The 21,093-nt window shown below is 40.1% G+C and overlaps 1 protein-coding gene across 1 annotated transcript in view; it reads left to right on the forward strand.

Annotated features, from left to right (window-relative positions):
* PLA2G4A (phospholipase A2 group IVA) overlaps nt 1-21,093 on the forward strand; it is a 161,404-nt gene that overhangs the window by 14,359 nt on the left and 125,952 nt on the right. The window contains exon 2 of the mRNA XM_043923575.1: nt 12,563-12,665. Coding sequence (XP_043779510.1) covers nt 12,633-12,665 — 33 coding nt within the window. The 5' untranslated portion in view covers nt 12,563-12,632. The remainder of the gene's footprint in view (nt 1-12,562; nt 12,666-21,093) is intronic.

A 21,093-nucleotide genomic window follows, 5' to 3' on the forward strand; every position in this document is an offset into this window, starting at 1 on the left:
GTTCAGCTGTTTCCCTAACTGGGTGAACTCTAGGTTTGTTTATATCTTTAGACCTCAGCTTACAAATGAGCACACGGTCTGTCTAGCTGGTGATTATGACTGCTTCTTTTTTGTGATCTTAAAATAGAGCCCAAGTGGCTCCTTATTTTTTGCCACCAAAGAGGTGAAACAATGGAAAAATAACAGTAAACTGTGAGGAGACATTATTGCTTTTTCGTAATGCAGCGTGTGAAACTGGGCTAGCCAGTTTTCTGGTCATTAAAATAGTTTTGCACTTCCCACTTATGAAGGGGTAAAATAAACTACATTATGCATTGTGTCTCACTTAAGTACACTCTGTGTGTGTGTGTGTGTGTGTGTGTGTGTGTGTGTGTGTGTGTGTGTGTGTGTGTGCGCGCGCACCTATGGGGTGTGCTTTCAAAGCAACCTGATGAGGGAGGCTGGTCTATCTAAACAATGCTCTCTTCTTTATCTCCTCACAGTGCTAGTTTAGGTGCCTATTTTATGACTTCTGGACCTCTCTGCTGGTTGCTCCTCCCTTCTCAAATGCCACTTTTTTCCATTAACAATTGTATGCTTATTTCTTTCTCTGTTGCATTTATGTTACTGAACTGTGATGTTGACTAATCTGTGCCCCTCCCAATTCATATGTTAAAGTCCTAACCACCACCCCCGACCCAAGCCCTGAGAATGTGACTGCTTTTGGAGATTAGGTCTTTGAAGAGATGACCGAGTTAAACGAGGCCCTCAGGATGGGCCCCCATCAGACTGACTGGTGTTATTATAAGAAGGGGCTTCCCTGGTGACTCAGATGGTAAAGAATCTGCATGCAATGCAAGAGACCTGGATTTGATCCCTACATCGGGAAGATCCCCTGGAGAAGGGTATGGCAACCCACTCCAGTATTGTTGCCTGGAGAATTCCAGGCAAGAGGACAGAGGAACCTCGTGGACTATGGTTCATGGGGTGGCAAAGATTTGGACACTCAAAGAGACACCAGGGGAACATGGGTACAGAGGAAAGACCATGTGTGGATTCAGGGAGAAGATGGCATCTTCAAACCAAGAAGAAAGGCATCAGAAGAAGCCAAACCTGGGACTTCCCCGGTGGTCCAGTGGTTAAGAATTCACCTTCCTATGCAGGGCACACGGGTTCAATCCTTGGTTAGCGAGCTAAGACCCCACATGCTGTAGGGCAAGTAAATCTGTGTACTGCAAGTATTGATCCCTTGCAGTCTAGAGCCCTTGCACCACAAGAGAAGCCAGAGGTACAACTAGAGACTCTCACTTACTGCAGTTAAGATACAGCACAGCCACAAAACCCCACACCTGCTGGGCATTTTGATCTCAGTCTTCTGGCCTCTAAATCTGTCAGAACATACCTTTCTGTTGTTTAAGCCATGTAGGTTGTGGTGCTTTATTCCAGTAGCCCTGGCAAATGGATACAAGGTGTCACTTCCACTGCGTCCCCTTCCTCTGCCTGTGCTGTGGGCTCTTCTGTAGAATGGCAGGATGATGTGGAAAGAGACTTTGGTATGAGTTAGAGGGTTAGGATTCTAGGGCCAGCTCAACATTTGTCAGCCGGATGAGCTGGGAAACATTTCTTAGTCTTTCTGGAAGTCAGTACTCTCTTGTAGAGTATATGGGGGCCCATCTGCCTCAGTTTGAGTTGTCAGTGATTTTTAAACTGATTTTAAACACTCACCCTTTATTTCTAAAATGGCAATAGCAATCCCTCTCTTATTATGAAGACAAAACAGGATGGTATATATAAATGACTTAGCACAGCATCACTGGCATCTAGCAAATGTTTAATGTGAACTTTGAAGATTAAGTATTTAAATTAGTAATTGCTGAGTTATTTTCCGGCTTGTCATCCCAGGTTCTATGATTAAGTTCTCCTTCTTCTTAACTATTACTCAACGCAGAACCTCATCTATGGTTTAATCAGTTTTCCCCTGTACTCCATACAAATTCCCAAGTTTGTTCATTCATCCTTTAATAAATATTAGTTGGGTGATCACTTGAGGTCCAACAAGAATACAGGGAGAAGGAGACAGAAGTTTCCTCTTGTTGCTCACAGCTTGAGGAGACATACCCTCTAATCATAGTAGTAGAGTACATAACGCTGTGGTAAGAGATATCCAGGAGAAATCCAGGGTCCTAACCATGTAGAGAAAGAGGCGGTTCACTTCAGAGAGTGAGTTTATGCAGAATCCTGAAGGACAGGCAGAGGCTATGCTGTACTGAAGGCATGTGGGCGAGGAAGTCCCTGGTAGTCCAGTGGTTAAAACTCTGTGCTTACACTGCCAAGGGCCCTGGGCTTGAGTCCTTGATCCAGGAACTAAGATCTCACAGACCCATGCGTGGCAAGGCCAAGAAGGTATTTGGGGAGGGTAGGAAGGTTGTGGGCGGCATTTTGGAGGGGCTGGGTAGCTCCGATGAGAGCCTGAGATGGGATCGGCATCTCCACTGTGGCTGTAGCTTGCTATTCATGACCTTTTCCCACAGCACATGTTTTCATCCCCCCCTTTCTAGACATCTGCGCCCTTTCCTGGTTTCAAATATCAGCTCAGTTTTTTGCCTTCTCCCGCAAGCCTTGTCTGTTTTAAACCACATGACTTTCTCTGTTCTGAAGCTCCAGTAGATTTTCCATATAAGCTTGTCTGAGTAAATAATGAACTTTCAATAATACAAATTTGAGAGACAAAGAAGCAGTGTCAGTGGTCTAGGAATAAAAACAGAGTGGAAAAAGTCAATTCAAAAGGAATAGTGTGGCTGAACATCAGTGAGGGAGCAGGCATCTCACTGCGGGGCCCGTGAGGCACACAACAAGCTCTTGGTTTCCTGGCTTGAGAAATAGACCCAGTTCATGATCTGTGCCTTTGTACCTGAGGACATGCTTTTCCATTTCCTTGGAAATGGAGAGTTGTTTTAACAGATTTTGTGTGTGTGTGTGTGTTTAATTATTTAATTTTGGGTTGCACTGTGTCTTTGTGGCTGCACAGGCTTTCTCTTGTTGAGGGGGGCAGGGGGTACTCTGTACTGTGGTCTGAGGGCTTCTTGCAGTGACTTCTCTCATTGCAGAGCACAGGCTCTAGGCGTATGGACTTCAGTAGTTGTGGTACACAGGCTTAGTTGTTCCAGCTCACGTGGAATCTCCCTGGACCAGGAATTGAACCTGTGTCCTCTGCATTGGAAGGCAGACTGTTATCCAGTGTACCATCAGGGAAGTCCTTGTATTCAAATTAAGGTACAGCCTAAGAGACAGGCTTCCCAGGTGGCTCAGTGGTAAGGAATCTGCCTGCCAATGCAGGCAATACAGGGCATACAGGTTTGATCCCTGGGTTGGGAAGATCACTTTGGAGAAGAAAATGGTAACCCTCTCCAGTATTCTTTTCTGGAAAATCCCATGGGCAGAGAAGTCTGGTGGGCTGTACTCCATAGGGTTGCAGAGAATTGGACATGACTTAGTGACTTAGCACACACTCACAGCCTGAGAGACAGTTTGAATTTAAAGCAGCTCATTTACTTAATTCTTATTGTTTCTTCATTCTTCTGTGTCTGTTAGTGATGTCTAACTCTTTTCTTAGCCTAGGTTTTAGAAAAGCAACAGCAAAATAATTTAAAGACTTAAAACTTTACTGATGTCTTAGTAACTGTGTATGTGTGTGTGTGTTTATATTTATGGATGATGATGGAAACAGTAATGCACTACTCTTAATGCTTTTAGAACATCTTTCTATATCCAGAATAATGGAGAAAGCTTTGAATTTGGAAGCAGATAAATCAGAGTTATACATATATATATATATATACACACACATACACACATATATGTATGCATATGCTTCTGCTGCTGCTAAGTCGCTTCAGTTGTGTCCGATTCTGTGCGATCCCATAGATGACAGCCCACCAGGCTCCCCCATCCCTGGCATCCTCCAGGCAAGAACACTGGAGTGGGTTGCCATTTCCTTCTCCAATGAAAGTGAAAAGTGAAAGTGAAGTCGCATATACATACATATAATTTAATGGGTCAGAAATAGCAGTACTTTTTAATCTCCATTAAAACTTATTTTTGAGTATGACAAATACAGTCTTTATAGAAAAGATGTTCATCAAATTTGCCTACTTGAGTTTCTTAGAAATCTTCATAGAGCCAAATAAATCTCAGGAATTTGGGAGAAGGCATCAGTTTCATACCTAATAATAACAAATTATAATTTTGTATACTTATGACTTCCTAGGTATTGTGCATAATTATTGACATACATTTCTTCAATTCGTCCTCCCATTGCCTGTGTGAGGTGTGGGAAACATTTCTCCCATGTTACCAATAAAAAAACTACTATATTTGTGTGGAGGATCCACAAACTGCACCCATATAGGACAGTAAACTTAGTCAATATTGTGTGTGTTCTGAAGAGTCTATCCACTGTCTGCTCCCCACCTCTGTCCCTCTCATCAGGTCTGTTTAGTCCCTAAGACACAACAATCTTGAAATTAGACCAATTAATAGGTCCTTTAAGTGTTCACACGAAAGGAAAGGTCATGTGTCTCTCACTTTAAATAAAACACTAGAAATAAGGTTAAGCTTAGTGAGGAAGATATGTTGAAAGTTGAGATGGGCCAGAAGCTAGGCCTCTTGTGCCAGAGTTAGCTTAAGTTGTGAAATGCACAGGAAAAGTTCTTGAGGAAATTAAAAATGCTACTCTAGTGAGCACATGAATGATAAGAAAGCAAGACGGCCAACAGCCTTACTGCTGATATGGAGAAAGTTTCAGTGGTCTGGATGAAAGATCCAATTAACTACAAAGTTTAATTCAACCAAAGCCTAATGGTGAGCAGGGCTCTAACTCTCTTCAGTTTTATGAGGATTGAGAGAGGTGAGGACATTGCAGAAGAAAAGTTTGAATCTAGCAGAGCTTGGTTCTTGAGGTTTCAGTAAAGAAGACATGTGCATGGTGAGGCAGCAAGTACTCATGTAGAAGCTACAGTAAATTATCCAAAGGGTCTAGCTAAGGTGATCACTGAAGGTGGCTAAACAATGGATTTTCAGTGGCGATGAAATGACCTTCTATTGGAAGAAGATGCTATTTAGGACTTCAGTATCTAGAGAGGAGAAGTCATTGACTGACTTTAAAGTTTCAAAGGACAGGCTGATTTTACAGTTAGGGACTAAACGCATCTGGTGATTTTAGGTTGAAGCCAATGCTCATTTACCATTCCAAAAATCCTAGGGCCCTTAAGAATCTACTCTGCTGTGCTCTATAAAGGGAACAACAAAGCCTGGTGACAGCATATCTGTTTACAACATGATTTATTGAATATTTTAAGCCTACTATTGAGACCTACTTCTTGAAACAAAGGCCTTTGAAAATATTACTACTGTTCATTGACAATGCAGTTATTACCCAAGAGCTCAGATAGAGATGAAATTAATGTTGTTTTTATGCCTCTTGACACAGCATCCATTTATTTGACTCAAGTCTTATTCTTTAAGAAGTAAATTTTATATGGCGATTGCTGCCTCTGATTGGTCTGGGCAAAGTCAACTGAAAACCTTATAAAAGATTCTCTGTTCTGGATGCCATGAAGGACATTTGTGATTCATGGAAAGAGGTCACAATATCAACATTCACTGAAGTTTATGAGAAGTTGATTCCAACCCTCAAGGATGACTTTGAGGGGTTCAAGATTTCAGTGGAGTAAATAACTGTGGTGGAAATACTAAGAGAACTAGAACTAGAAGGGAGCCTGAAGATGTGACTGAATTGCTATTTGTGTCTGATTGATAAAACTTGAAAGGATGAGGAGTTGCTTCTTATGGATGAGCAAAGTGTTTTCTTAAGGTTGAATCTACTCCTGGTGAGGATGCTGTGAAGGCTGTTGAAATGATAGTAAAACAATTAAGATATTATATAAACTTAGTTGATAAAGCAGTAGCAAGGTTTGAGAGGATTGATTCCAATTTTGAAAGAAGTCCTACTCTGGGTAAAATGCTCTCAAATATCAGTGCATGCTACAGAGAAATTGTGCTTGTGAGGAAGAATTAATTGATGCATCAAACTTCATTGTTGTCTCATTCTAAATAATTTGCTACACACACACAAAAGAAACTGCCATAGTCATCCCAGCCTTCAGAAACCACCATCCTGGTCAGTCAGCAGCCATCAACATTGAGGTGGGACTCTCCACGAGCAAAAGATTATGACTCACTAAAGGCAAACTATTCAATATCACAGTAATCAAAGTATGTGCCCCAACCACTAGTGCTGAAGAAGCTAAAGTTGAATGATTCTATGATACCTATAAGACCTTCTAGAACTAACATCAGAAAAAGACGTCCTTCTAGCTCAGTTGGTAAAGAATCCACCTGCAATGCAGGAGACCCTGGTTTGATTCCTGGTTCAGGAGTATCCACTGGAGAAGGGATAGGCTAGCCACTCCAGTATTCTTGGGACTCCCTTGTGGGTTAGCTGGGAAAGAATCCACCTGCGATGTGGGAGACCTGAGTTCGATCCCTGGGTTGGGAAGATCCCCTGGAGAAGGGAAAGGCTATCCACTCCAGTATTCTGGCCTGGAGAATTCCATGAACTGTATAGTCCACAGGGTCACAAAGAGTTGGACATGACTGATTGACTTTCACTCTCATCATAGGGGACTGGAATGCAAAAGTAGGAAGTCAAGAGATACCTGGAGTAACAGGCAAGTTTGGCCTTGGAGTACAAAAAGAATCAGGTCAAAGGCTAACAGAGTTCTGCCAAGAGAATGCACTGGTCTTAGCAAACACCCTCTTCCAACAATACAAGAGACAACTCTACACATGGACATCACCAGCTGGTCAATACCGAAATCAGATTGATTGTATTCTTCACAGACAAAGACGGAGAAGCTCTATACAGTCAGTGAAAACAAGATTGGGAGCTGACTGTGGCTCAGATCATGAACTCATTGCCAAATTCAGACTTAAATTGAAGAAAGTAGGGGAAACCACTAGACCATCCAGGTATGATCTAAATCATATCCCTTATGATTATACAGTGGAAGTGACAAATAGATTCAAGGGATTATATCTGATAGAGTGCCTAAAGAACTATGGACAAAGGTTCGTGACATTGTACAGGAGGCAGGGATCAAGACTATCCCCAGGAAAAAGTAAAGCAAAAAGGCAAAGTGGTTGTCTGAGGAGGCCTTACAAATAGCTGAAAAAAGGAGAGAAGCTAAAGGCAAAGAAGAAAAGGAAAGATATATCCATCTGAATGCAGAGTTTAAGAATAGCAAGGAGAGATAAGAAAGCCTTCCTCAGTGATCAATGTAAAGAAATAGAGGAAAACAACAGAATGGGAAACTGGAGATCTTTTCAAGAAAATTAGAGATACCAAAGGAACATTTCATGCAAAGATGGGGACAATAAAGGACAGAAATGTTATAGACCTAACAGAAGCAGAAGAAATTAAGAAGAGGTGACAAGAATACACAGAAGAACTATACAAAAAATACCTTAATGACAAAGATGGCCATGATGGTGTGATCACTCACCTAGAGCCAGACATCCTGGAATGCAGAGTCAAGTGGGCCTTAGGAAGCATCACTACAAACAAAGCTAGTGGAGGTGATGAAATTCCAGCTGAGCTATTTCAAATCCTCAGTGATGATGTTGTAAAAGTGCTGCAATCAATATGCCAGCAAATTTGGAAAACTCAGAAGTGGCCACAGGACTGGGAAAGGTCAGTTTTCATTCCAATCCCAAAGAAAGGCAATGCCAAAGAATGTTCACCCTACTGCACATTGCACTCATCTCACACATTAGCAAAATAATGCTCAAAATTCTCCAAGCCAGGCGTCAATAGTACATGAAGAGAGAACTTCCAGATGTTCAAGCTGATTTTAGAAAAGCTGGAGGAACCAAAGATCAAATTGCCAACATCCACTGGATCATAGAAAATGCAAGAGAATTCCAGAAAAAAATCTACTTCTGCTTCACTGACTATGCTAAAGCTTTTGATTGTGTGGATCACAACAAACTGTGGAAAATTCTTCAAGAGACGGCAGTACCAGACCACTTTACCTTCCTCCTGAGAAACTTGTATGCAGGTCAAGAAGCAACTCTTAGAACCAGACACAGAACAACAGACTGGTTCCAAATTGGGAAAGGAGTATGTCAAGGCTGTATATTGTCACCCTGTTTATTTAACTTACATGCAGAGTACCTCATGTGAAATGCTGGGCTGGATGAAGCACTAGCTGGAATCAAGATTGCCAGGAGAAATATCAGTAAACTCAAATATGCAGATGATAAGACTGTAGTGGCAGAAAGAGAGGAGAAACTGAAGAGATTCTTGATGAAGGGGAAAGAGGAAAGTAAGAAAGCTGGCTTAAAACTCAACATTAAAAAAACTAAGATCTTGGCATCCGGTCCTATCACTTCATGGCAAATAGATGGGGAAACAATTGAAATAGTGAGAGACTTTATTTCCTTGGGCTCTAAAATCACTGCAGATTGTGACTGAAGCCATGAAGTTAAAAGATGTTAGCTCCTTGGAAGAAAAGCTATGACCAACCTAGACAGCATATTAAAAAGCAGAGACATTACTTTGCCAACAAAGGTCCATCTAGTCAAAGCTATGGTTTTTCCAGTAGTCATGTATGGGTGTGAGAGCTGGACCATAAAGAAGGCTGAGTGCCAAATAATTGATGCTTCTGAACTGTGGTGTTGGAGAAGACTGAGAGTCCCTTGGACTGCAAGGAGATCAAACCAGTCAATCTTAAAGGAAATCAGGCCTGAATATTCATTGGAAGGACTGATACTGAAGCTGAACCTCCAATACTTTGGCCACCTGATGCGAGGAACTGGCTCATTAGAAAATACCCTGATGCTGGGACTGATTGAAGGCAGGAGGAGAAGGGGACAACAGAGGATGAGATGGTTGGATGTCATCATCGATTTGGTGGACATGAGTTTGAGCAATTTCCGGAGTTGGTGAAGGACAGGGAAGCCTGTGTGCTGCAGTCCATGGTGTCGCAAAGAGTCTGACATGACCGAGCAACTGAACTGAATTGGAAGGCTGAGATGCTAGTTAGCAATAAAGTATTTTAAATTAAGGTTTGTACATTGTTCTTTGGATACAATGCTACTGCACACTTAATAGACTACATTACAGTTTAAATATAACTTTAATATGCACTGGAAAACTAAAGCATTTTTGTGCTTAGTTTTATTGAAATATTACCTTTGTTGTGGTGGTCTGGAACCAAACTTGCAATATCTCTGAAGTATGTCCATGATTGGGCTTCCCTGGTGCTAAGACAGTAAAGAATCCACCTGCAATGCAGGAGACGTGGGTTTGATCCCTGGGTCAGGAAGTTTCCCTGGAGAAGTAAATGGCTATGCACTCCAGTATTCTTGCCTGAAGGATTCCATGGACAGGGGAGCCTGGAGGGCTACAGTCCATGGGATCCCAAAGAGTCGGACACGACTGAGTGACTACACCTTCAATTCACCTTCACATGTCCATGATAACCCCTTGTTTTCCTGTTTCCCGTAATTCTAGACAGGGAAAAGTATTAGTCAGTCCTGTGCCTGACTCTTTGCCATCCCATGCACTGTGCCCTGCCGAACTTGTCTGTCCATGAAATTCTCCAGGCAATAATACTGGAGTGGGTTGCCTTTGCTTCTCCAGGGGATCTTCCCCACCCAGGGATTGAACCTGGGTCTCCTGCATGGTGCAGATTCTTTACTGCCTGAACCACCAGAGAAGCCAGTAGGTGGGGAAAAAGAATGACAAAACCTTCTAGTCTGTGGGTATTTTTTTTTTCACCTTCCAAAGAGAAGTCCATCTCTCCTGCCAACATGACTAACAGGGTTTTGGACAGACCTCACACTATGAAGCCTTCACTGAAAGCCAATAGTTACGTCGCACAGGCAAGTGTGTGTTGAAGAGTGTATCTGCATTTCCCCCTCATTAGTGTTCAGGAAGTATCTAATTACAGGGAAGGGGGGAAGGTAAAGAATAAAAGAAACTATTTGTTGCTTCAAGACTTAAAAGACTGTACACTCACCAAGATTGGTTATTTAGCTTAATTAGTAAAAACAGCCCTCCCCGCCCCCCACCACTCCAAATTGCTGTTTTATAAGCATTCATGAGAGTGGTTATGCAAACTAGTTGCAATAATATTTCCAGGCTATGCTAGTTGCAGGGGGTGGGGGAGTGGCATTTTCTCAGTGATTAATGTGGCTAGGTGGACAGAAATGTCATAATTCCACGGAAACTGAAGATATCTATTGCTGCTATTAACAGTGTAGGGAGGTAAAAGGGATGAATGGGTGCCTATTTGTAATTGGAACTGAAAATGTCATCACTGTCTGGCAATAATAACCAATGATATTTTTTGGAAGAAAGTGAACCTTACCCAAGAGTTTTCCCATATGACTGATGTTGCTTCTTTAAGTTTGGAATGAAAATTGTATGTATAAATTGCACCTATTCACATATAGTGGACTTTTAAGATATATTTTTTATTTTGAAATAATCTAAGTTAAGAAACAGCAAAAACTGCCATTTCCATATATTCATTACCCAGATTTCCCCAATATAATATCTTATATTGTTCAGTCGCTAAGTCGTGTCGGACTCTTTATGACCCCGTGGACTGTAGCACACCCAGCTTCCCTGTCCTTCACCATCTCCCACAGTTTGCTCAAACCCATGTCCATTGAGTCAGTGGTGCCATTCAACCATCTCATCCTCTGGTGTCCCCTTCTCCTCCTGCTTTCAATCTTTCCCAGCATCAGGGTCTTTTCCAGTGAGTCAGCTCTTCGCATCAGGTGGCCAAAGTATTGAAGCTTCAGCTTCAGCATCAGTCCTTCCAATGAATATTCAGGGTTTCTTTTCTTTAGGCTTGACTGGTTTGATCTCCTTGCTCATCAGTGAACTCTAAAGAGTCTTCTCCAGCACCATAGTTTGAAAGCATCAGTTCTTCGGTGCTCAGCCTTCTTTATGGTTTAACTCTACATCTGTACATGACTACTGGAAAAACCATAGACCGGGGCGGTTAGCTATTGTATGCATGTTTCCAATTTTTGGCTTTAATATGGAGAGAGCCTCTATCTAGGTCCTGAGGCAGGATACAGTAGTGACAGACGTGGTGAAGAGTTAGGTGGTAAGCACAGGGGTTATGAATGGAGTTGCTAGAAATGGAAAGAGGAAGTAAAGTTGCTGAAACCAAACTTTGGGCACCAGCAACAAATTTCCTCTAAACATTTTGAGTACTAGTCTCACTCCTTCTCGGATTTCACTTGTTCTGCTTTTTTTCTGTTAAAATTAGAGATGGATATTTAACATCCTTTTACATTAAGAATAGTTTGGAATGAAAAAGAGGGACATCAAAAGAGAGTACCAGTACTATCCTGTGAATTTCCTTCATACATAAACCTGAAATCATGTAATATTTATCCATCCATCCACCCATCTATCCAACAAATATTTATCCTCAACCTACTATATTTTAGGCACAGCGCTATGCAGTAGGGATGGATAACTCTATGAACAAGATAAATATGGTCACTGACTTTATGCATCTTTAGTTCTCTCAGGAAAGGCAGACATTGTGTAAGTGCAATGAAAGACTTGAAAACGAAGTACCAGGTACAAATGAAACCGGGAACAGGCAAACCAAATATATTCTGAACATCATGCAAGTCTTCTCAGTAGAGGTGACATTTAAGCTGAGTCCTGGAGAGTAGATGAGCTATATCTAGGTGAATAATGGTTGCTTCCATGGCCTTGCATGATCTGCTCCTCCCCATATCTCCAAACTCATCATGAGCCACTTTTACTCTTGCTCACCATTCACCAGCCAGTGTCTTCTCTCAGTTCCTCAAACGGCCTGCCTGGAACTCTAAATTCTAAACTCACTCCTCCTCACCCGCTATAGTTGCTCCTTTACTGAGACCAAGTTCCCAGTTATTCTCTAGTTTCACTTGCTTGTTTCCATCATTTTGTACAGTGCTATTTCTAATCTCTTAAAATTTCATTTAACTGCTTTCAAATTAAACTGGTACTTTAGAATGAACAAATCATTTATTTTAAATCATCAGCATTAAAAGTGGAAATTTAACATGAATATGTTTTTAAAACTCTTAACACATAGCCAAAATGAAAAGCATTCCTTTTTTTAAATTGTGAATGTGTGTAGTACTGATCCAATTAAGAAAACAAACAATAGTATGTGACTGTTGATTATAAATAGCACAAAAATAATTTTAATTTTCCATGATTTCAATAAATTTCTCATGAAGTACTTGGCAAATGCAAAAAAAAAAAAATCCTGGAGTTTCCTAATAATTACTCACAGAATAAATTTGAACAAATATGGAAAGTAAGCAGTAATAGCAGAATATGTTTATCCTTTTCTAAGCTATGTGTGTATACCCACACGTACAAACAATTAGGGAGCTCAATCCACACAAGTCCCCTTGGGTAGAGTCACATCCATCATCATTTAAATCTTGTAAATGCATCCAAGAAAAGGCTTAACAATAAGGATTGTTTATTTTGTAGGTTTTAAAGAAGCTAGAGTGCCAAAGAAGACTTTTGAAGTGTGAAGAGATTTCTCGTAATTGAAACCAACATGTCATTTATAGATCCTTATCAACACATTATAGTAAGTCATTTTCTGCTTATATATTCTTCTGGGAGTGGGTCAGACATACTTTTGTGCATGAGTATCGCTGAGGTTGCTCTTTCAGTGTCAGTTACAAATTGGCATTTGCCATCTACCTACCTTTGCAAGTATTAAATCATGTGCTTCTGCTGACCTTCAACCACCCCCTGAAAGGAGTTCAGGGTAGAGAGTATAAATGAGGCAGATGGAGAGTATAAATGTGCTGGAGGTGGGGAGGGGGAACTGGCAGGACAGGTCATTAGATATTTTCAGGAGCCCATTTTATGAGCCTAATTCTTGTATCTTCCATATCTAAAAAAGCATTAAAGTCCTTCATGGTGACAACTGCTCCTTGTGACTAACAACACCTTCACAAGACTAGTAGAAACCTTCTGGAGAATATGTGCTTGACTGCATGTATTCACCCTTCACCAAAATCACATATATACTGACCTCTTTGGAGCAGGTTCTTAGAGCTATCTGAGGTTCTGTCTCCTGGGTTGCAATCCTCATTTTGCCCCAAATAAAACTTAGCTTGCAGCTTTCTTTTAAGTGGACAAAAGTACAAAAATCTATGAAAAGTTTTACATTTTTTAATGAAAATCATATGAACTTAACTGTGATTCAAATAAGGTAGAATCCATAATAAAACTAACTCATCTCTTTGTTTTATCACTGTAAGTTTCCAGAAAAGAGGGATTTGGAAGGGAAAATACCAAAATATCTGTAATAGTATCGAATGTTCATGAAACAATAAAAAGTGTAGTTATCACTTAGCAGTTGTCAACCTGTACCCTTCATATGAAATGACAGAGAGCTAAAATAATTATTGCATTAAGGACTATACTTTGGTATGCATTTTCAGGGTAATTAATTTTGTAAACTATCCTTTAGTTAGATATATTTTATGTGCTCAATCTCTCAGTCATGTCTGACTCTTTGTGACCCTATGCACTGTAGCCCACCAGGCTCCTCTGTCCATGGGATTTTCCAGGCAAGAGTAATGGAGTGAGTTGCCATTTCCTATTCCAAGAGATCTTTCCACCCCAGGGACTGAACCTACACCTTCTGTATCTCCAACATTGGCAGGCAGATTTTTTATCACCAACACCACCTGGGAAGCCCAAGATATATTTAAACAAACTCTTTTAAGGTTGGGTTATTTTTAGTAAAAAGTTGAGTGTTTCAGATTTTAGTGTGGAACTTTTCAAATTCCATTAGAAGTGTGCTCTCTCTTCTGATCAAAGAAGCAGAGGAGAAAAAGTTTCTTTCCTAAGTTTAACCCTTGAGATCCAGTAAGATTTATATAGACTAGAAATAGTTTTTATGGATATTAAGGAATAATACAAAGCCTCATTTCTGTTTAAATTGAACCTGAAGCTCCCACAAGCTGCCATCCTCTCTCTCTGCTTGGACAGCAAGGATTAATGTACTGTAACTTTTTGTAGTTCTTTCTTACATTCACAACTTGAATCATTGAAAGCTGTATTCAGCTTTTCTACTTCACAAAAAGGTCTAATCATCAAGGACCTCTTTGCTACTGAATTAAATAGATTCTTCAGGTACCCCTCACCCCCATCTCTGCTGGTCATTCTCTTCTTCTTAAAACTCCTGAAAAGTTATTATTATTTTTTTGCAAGCTTCTTTTAATGTTTGATCCTTTTTTAAAGAACAGAAGTGTAAGATATATAAAGTACGTAAATTTTAATTGTTCAGCTTGATGGATTTTTGCACGTGTATTTCACCCATGAAACCATCATCCAGATAAAGGTATGCATTATAAGTACCCTGAAAGAGTTGCTCATGTCCCTTCCAGTCGATAAGCTCCACAAAACTAACCAGTAATTTTTCTTTTATTACCAAGGATCAGTTTTCCTGTTCTTGACCCTCATTAGAGGCCTGCATTCCACTCTTTGTGAGATTCATTCATGCTATTGTGAGTAGCACAGTTCCACACTTGGAGAAGGAAATGGCAACCCACTCCAGTACTCTTGTCTGGAAAATCCCATGGGCAGAGGAGCCTGGTAGGATGCAGTCCTTGGGGTCGCGAAGAGTGGACTCTACTGAGCGACTTCACTTTCACTTTCTTTTCACATTGCCGTGCAGTATCTCATTATTTGGATACTGTGCTCACGCGTGCCAAGTCTATTCATTCATGTCTGACTCTTTGCGACCCTGTGAATGGTAACTCACTAGACTCATCAGTCCCTGGGGATTCTCCAAGCAAGAATACTGGAGTGGGTTGCCATGCCTTCCTTCAGGGGATCTTCCCGACGCAGGGATCGAACTGACGTCTCTTAAGTCTCCTGCATTGGCAGGTGGGTTCTTTACCACTAGCGCCACCTGGAAAGCCCTGAATACAGTATACTGCAAATCACTTATCTAGTCCACTGATAACCCTCATGCCCTCACTAAATGGCAATGGTACCTTTGCTAATCAGGCAGTGTATGATTTGGTTTCTTTTCAGTTCTATTGGTCTTTGTTTGCCCCAATACCAATCTACTTTAATGTCTATGGCTTTGAAATGGTAGTGTAAATTCTCCAACTTTTTCTTCTTTGAGATTCCTTGTCTTTTTTTAGGCTTCTGCATTTCCATATAAGTTTTGAAATCACTCTGTCAACTCACACACACACACACACACACACACACAAATGCTGGGATTTTTATTAGAACTGAAATTATTTTGTAGGTAATTTAGGGGAGAGATGACATGATAATAATATTGAATCTTCCAATCCATTTGCAGTATATGAAGCGTTAGTTTCACAGTCATGTCCAACTCTGTGCGACAGTATGGACTGTAAGCCCACCAGGCTCGTCTGTCTATGGGATTTTCCAGGCAAGAATATTGGAGTGGGTTGCCATTCCCTTTTCCAGGGGGTCTTCCAGATCCAGGGATCGAACCTGGGTCTCCTGCATTGCAGGCAGATTCTTTACCGTCTGGGCCACTAGGGGAGCCCTCAATGCATGAAGCTAATGTTACACTAGAAACTAAAATACTAATGTTTCATTTATACAGAAATAATTTTTGCAGATGCAGCAAACTTACGAAATTTCTTTATTAATTCTAATAGTTTGTAGGTTCTTTTAGATTTTTAACTTACACATTCCTGCTATTGGTGAATAATTCCAGTTTTATTTCTTCCTTTTTAATTTTTAATGTTCATTTATTTTTCCACTTTACTGATTGTAGACCATCTATTTTAGGTATAGCTTACAAGTTTGAAAATATTTTATTTTCATAATTGTTAATTAAAAGCATTTTCTAAATTTTATTATGATTTATTTTTTGACACATAGATTAAACATTTATTTCTTAATTTTCAAACATTTGGTAATTTTTTTGTTTCTCTTTGTCATTAATTTCTAATCTCATCCCTTTCTGTTCAGAAAATATACCCTATAATTTTTGCTGTTTCAATTTTTACATGAGATGCCCTCACACATTGTCTGTTCTGGTAAAGGTTCTATGTACAACAATGTGTTCCATATTCAACTTTTGCTTTATGAATTTTTAAGATACATTATTAATGCACATAAGTTTTGAATTGTATATATCTCTGTTTAACTGATATTTTATCATTATAATAGGTCTTTTTTATCTCATTATTGGAGACTGAATTTTTGCTTTGTCTTTTATTAAAATAGTCCCTTTTAGTTTCTTTGATAAGTACATCCTTTTGCTTTCAATTTATATTTTCCTTATATTTAATGCGTGGTTCTTGTAAAAAGCATATAATCAAGGTTTAATTTGAGATAATCTTTGTTTCCTGAAACAATATCCTACATTCCTTCCAGCATTATTGTTTTTTGTAGATGAATTTAAACAATGAAGCTAGGTTCTTTTTAACTGATTTTTCATAATGATGACATTTCTATATTTTTTGTGCAAATTAGTTTTTTTCCTCACTCTACCATCTCAAGATATATGGATAATTTCTGTAATTCAAAGAATGCAATCAAAGTGTTCATTGATGAACACTTTGGCACTTGAAACTGAGAAGAAAGATAAGGTTAAAGTGTATAACCCTGAGCTTGAGACGAAGACCAATGATAATTCTAAATCTTAACATTTGGACTTTGAATTCACTCTGTCTCCAGATCTATTTTAATATTTTTTTTCTGAGCACTTATCATCATTTATTTTATTTTTTAATTTTTATGTTTTTGGTTGCACCATGCAGCCTGTAGGATCTTAGTTCCCAGACCAGGAATTGAACCTAGGCCCTTGGCAATGAGAGTGTGGAGTTCTAACCACTGAACTGCCAGGGAATTTCCTTTATCATAATTTATTGAATGCCCATTGTGTTCTAGTCCCGGTCGGTAGGCGCTGGGAATCAAAATAATCCCTGAATTGAGCTTATAGTGCTATATTAGTGCTCAGTCACTTAGTCGTGTCCAAATTGAGCTTATATCTGGCAGACAAACAATCTATAATAATCGTAATGACTCTGATAGGAGATGATGAAGATTACTCTGGGAATATACAATGTGAATAACTAATAACAGGAACCTTTCTGGAATTCCCTGAGACAGTGACATGTAAGCACAGACTTGAAGGTTAGGAAAAGAGCGAGAAAATGACAGGATTGGGAAGGGCATGTGTGAAGTAAGTAGTCTGGAGGTAAGACAGTACATGCCATGAGGAAATGAAAGAAGGTAGGTACGTTTGGAGGATAATGCATTTTGAAAAACATTATTATTTCAAATGACCTTCTCTTTTCTACCTTATTTGACCAGGACTTGCTATTAACGCCTGTGCAGTCCCCATGTGTCTCTTGGCAGCTGACCATGTTAACTGGCCATTTAGTTTCTCTTTTTTTTAACAAGGGATAACATATTTAAAATCAAACCGTATCTGGGTATTTTAAGGCTCATTTCTGTCACCTTTCCTTGCAGATTTTGTTAACTGTAGTCAGATACGTAGGTCATAATAACTATTGTTCTCTGTCCCTCTGTCACTCAGTTGTGTCCAACTCCTTGCGACTCCATGGACTGTGGCCCGCCAGGCTCCTCTGTCCATGGAATTCTCCAGGCAAGCATACTGGAGTGGGTTGCCATTCCCTTCTCCAGGGAATCTTCCTGACCCAGGGATCGAACTCGGGTCTCCCATATTGCAGGCGTAGTTTTTGCTGCTGGAGCCAGCAGGGAAGCCCAGTAATTACTTATATGGCACCTTAATATGATGAAATATGCCAAAGCCACATATCTGTGTCACATTTTCCTTGACCTTCCCCAGCATCAAAACTGGACGCTCCATCAACATTCCAATGTATAGCCCTTTTCTTTTTAAAAACTTTTTATTTTATATTGGAATATAGCCAGTTAACAATATTATGATAGCTTCAGGTGGACAGCAAAGGGACTCAGCCATACATATTCATGTATCCATTCTCCCCTTAAACTCCCCTTCCATCCAGGCTGCCACATAACATTGAGCAGAGTTCCCTGTGATTGTATAACCCTTTTCAGTACAGAGGATCCTAAGAGCTTTCTGGTATTATTCATGCATGTTTTTGTTACGTGTTTAAAAAACAAAAACAAACAACTATGCGTGTGTGTGTGTGTGTGTGTGTGTAAATTGCTTTTGTGACAAAATTTCCTGCTCTAGTTTTCACAGAAAGATACTTTTCACAATATATAGGTGAGTGCACTCAACACAGAACAATTTTATTAAAAAGGAGAGATGTGGAAAGCTAAGCCAACTTACTCGTAGTGAAGGGTGCCAGATGGGCCAATGCAGTTTCATCTGCCTCAAGGCAGTGAAGATTGGACTCATCTTCACCATACCTGTGATGCAGGGACATGTTGGAGAATCCTGTGGGCTGATACAGCAAGTTCTCGTTTCCAGCGGTGCCAACTTTTAAGAATGGAGGAGAAAGTGGAGTAACACATCTATGGCAGAATGCAATGTCCATATGTCTAGAGTTATTCTGAGGTTCTGTCCCATCTGAAGGGTCTTTGTCTCCACAGTCTACTGAAGTTGTGCTGGATCAGGAAGATATCAGTGTTACAAAGATAGATCAAATATAAAATATTCATAAAAAAAATTCCATCTTTTTACTCTGAAGGGATGAGTCACTTCCCTGGAGTGAAAAAATCCGGAGTTCTTCCCACCATCTATTAGCAATGGAGGGCCAGTGCCCCACATCCAAGGAAAACTGAGGTTGTGTCCACACTGAGGTCAACCACCTGGGTATGTGAGCATGACTGCCTGCTAAAATACAGGGACCTTTGAAAAAGGTCATTGTAGGATGACTGGAAATGTTACCGAAAAAGTACAAAGCTATTATTCTAGATTATTATGGTAACATGAGGGGTGGGGGAAACCACTGAGTAGGTCATCAAAGAACTAGTGTTTTAGTGGTAATTCCAGACTTCAGTTACGTGCTCTTGAGCACTTAAACTTTTAGCTGCTTCACATGTAGTATGAATAGTACCTGTATGTCTGTTCCACAGGGCTTTATAAATAATAAATCATTATATACATAAGTATTCTTTAGAAACTTAGTAAGGTAAGATATTTCCAGGGGGCAGCAGGAGGTGAGATACTGCTGTTGGGAAATCAGAAATATAAAGGTGCCAAAACTATTACAGAAGTGCCAGCACAGTGCACAAAGGAATAATGAGTTTTATGGCAATAGCATATTTTTGGTGAGCACTAACAAATTCTAGCAAAGTGAGGAAGAGGATGGTTAATGATATGCTTTTGCTGTTTTTCTGATGCCAGCCGTTCCCTGCCACAAGCCTCCCATTGGAGGCAAAAGTGTGTGTGCTTAAAGTAATGTCCGTATTTCTGCTTCTTCACCACAGAGCACAGGCTGGGAATCCCTGTGTAAACCAGAAGTAAAGCAGGTTTACTTCTTAGTTCTTGAATTTTGATTTGGTTCTTTTTCAAAACTTCTGAGCCATTTTTTTTTTAATAGTTTGAAGTTTAATATAATCATACTGAAGTTTGACTTCAATTTCCTTAAACATGCTAAGTGTAGTTTCACTGTTTCATGGAGAGAACTGTTTCTGTGCCTGTTAATTTATTGTGCTGGTTTGGAGCCTTGGTGTGATACCTCCTCGTGTTCCTAATTACCTTTGATTTTGCTGAACATCATTATAATGAAAAATCATCTCTAGAAATAATTCTTCAGAATTTCATTGGTTTCCGTCAGGCTTCTCGGGAAGCTAGCAGTCTGGGATAAAGGTAATCCCAGTTTCAGGTTACTTGTTCTTTGGGTTTCCTGAATGACATTAAAACTGGCCGACTGTACGGGGTAGGGGGCATTGTACAAAGTTATTCCTATGGCGCAGTCTGTGGAGTCTTAGGCTTGAAACAAAAGAGTTGTTTACTAGGTTCTTTATCCCTAGAAGGCTCCTAATCCCTCAGCTTCTCAGCCTCCTCCTCTTTGGATCAGCAAATGTCCTGTGGTCAAACTGCTCATCCCTGTGTTTCTCTGCACTTCTTGATCTCTGTTATGGGAATTAAGGATTCCTATCTTGTTAGTTCTTTGTTACTGTAATAGTCAGGATCTCTGATTAGAAACAGAACCAAAAGGAGATAGATAGAATGTCTTAATTTGTTTGGGCTGCTTCCCTGGTGACTCTGATGGTAAAGAATCTGCCTGCAGTGTGGGAGACCTGGGTTTGATCCTAGGGTTAAGAAGATCTCTTGGAGAAGGAAATGGCAACCCACTCCAGTATTCCACTCTAGTATTCCACTCCAACCCACTCTAGTATTCTAGTATTCTTACCTGGAGACTCCCCAGGGACAGAGAAGCCTGGCAGGCTGCAGTCCATGGGGTCGCAAAGAGTTGGACACAACTGAGCGACTAAGCGCAAAGCACTGCACAGTACTGGAGACTGGTTGGCTTATAAACAATAGAAACTTATTCCTCACATTTATGGAGTCTGAGAAGTCCAAGATTGAGACACGAGCATGGTTGTATTTGATGAGGGCCTGGTTCATAGCTGCAGTGTCCACTCTGTGGATGGGGCAAAGAATTTCTCTCAGTTCAGTTCTTTCATAAAGGCACTTATCCATTCATGTTTTTTTTTTTTTCTTCCCAAATGTCCCATCTTCTAATACCATCATCTTTGAGGGTTTAGAATGTCAACATGTATTTTGGGGGGGACACAAACATTCAGACTATAACAGATTGATCTAACCATGGCGATATATTGCGAAGAATTGTGTGATGAGGTTATGGAGACTGAAAGTCCCATATCTGCCATCAGCAACCTGGAGACCCAGGACAGACAGCAGTGTAATTCAGTTTAAGGCAGGAGATAAAAGGAGATGTCTCAGCTCAAGCAGTGAGATGGGGGAAAAGTTCTTTCTTTTTTTATTTATTTATTTATGTATTTTTCATTTATTTTTACTAGTTGGAGGCTAATTACTTCACAACATTGCAGTGGATTTTGTCATACATTGACAT

This window comes from Cervus elaphus, chromosome 14, assembly GCF_910594005.1.
Source record: "Cervus elaphus chromosome 14, mCerEla1.1, whole genome shotgun sequence".
Classification (NCBI taxonomy): domain Eukaryota; kingdom Metazoa; phylum Chordata; class Mammalia; order Artiodactyla; family Cervidae; genus Cervus; species Cervus elaphus.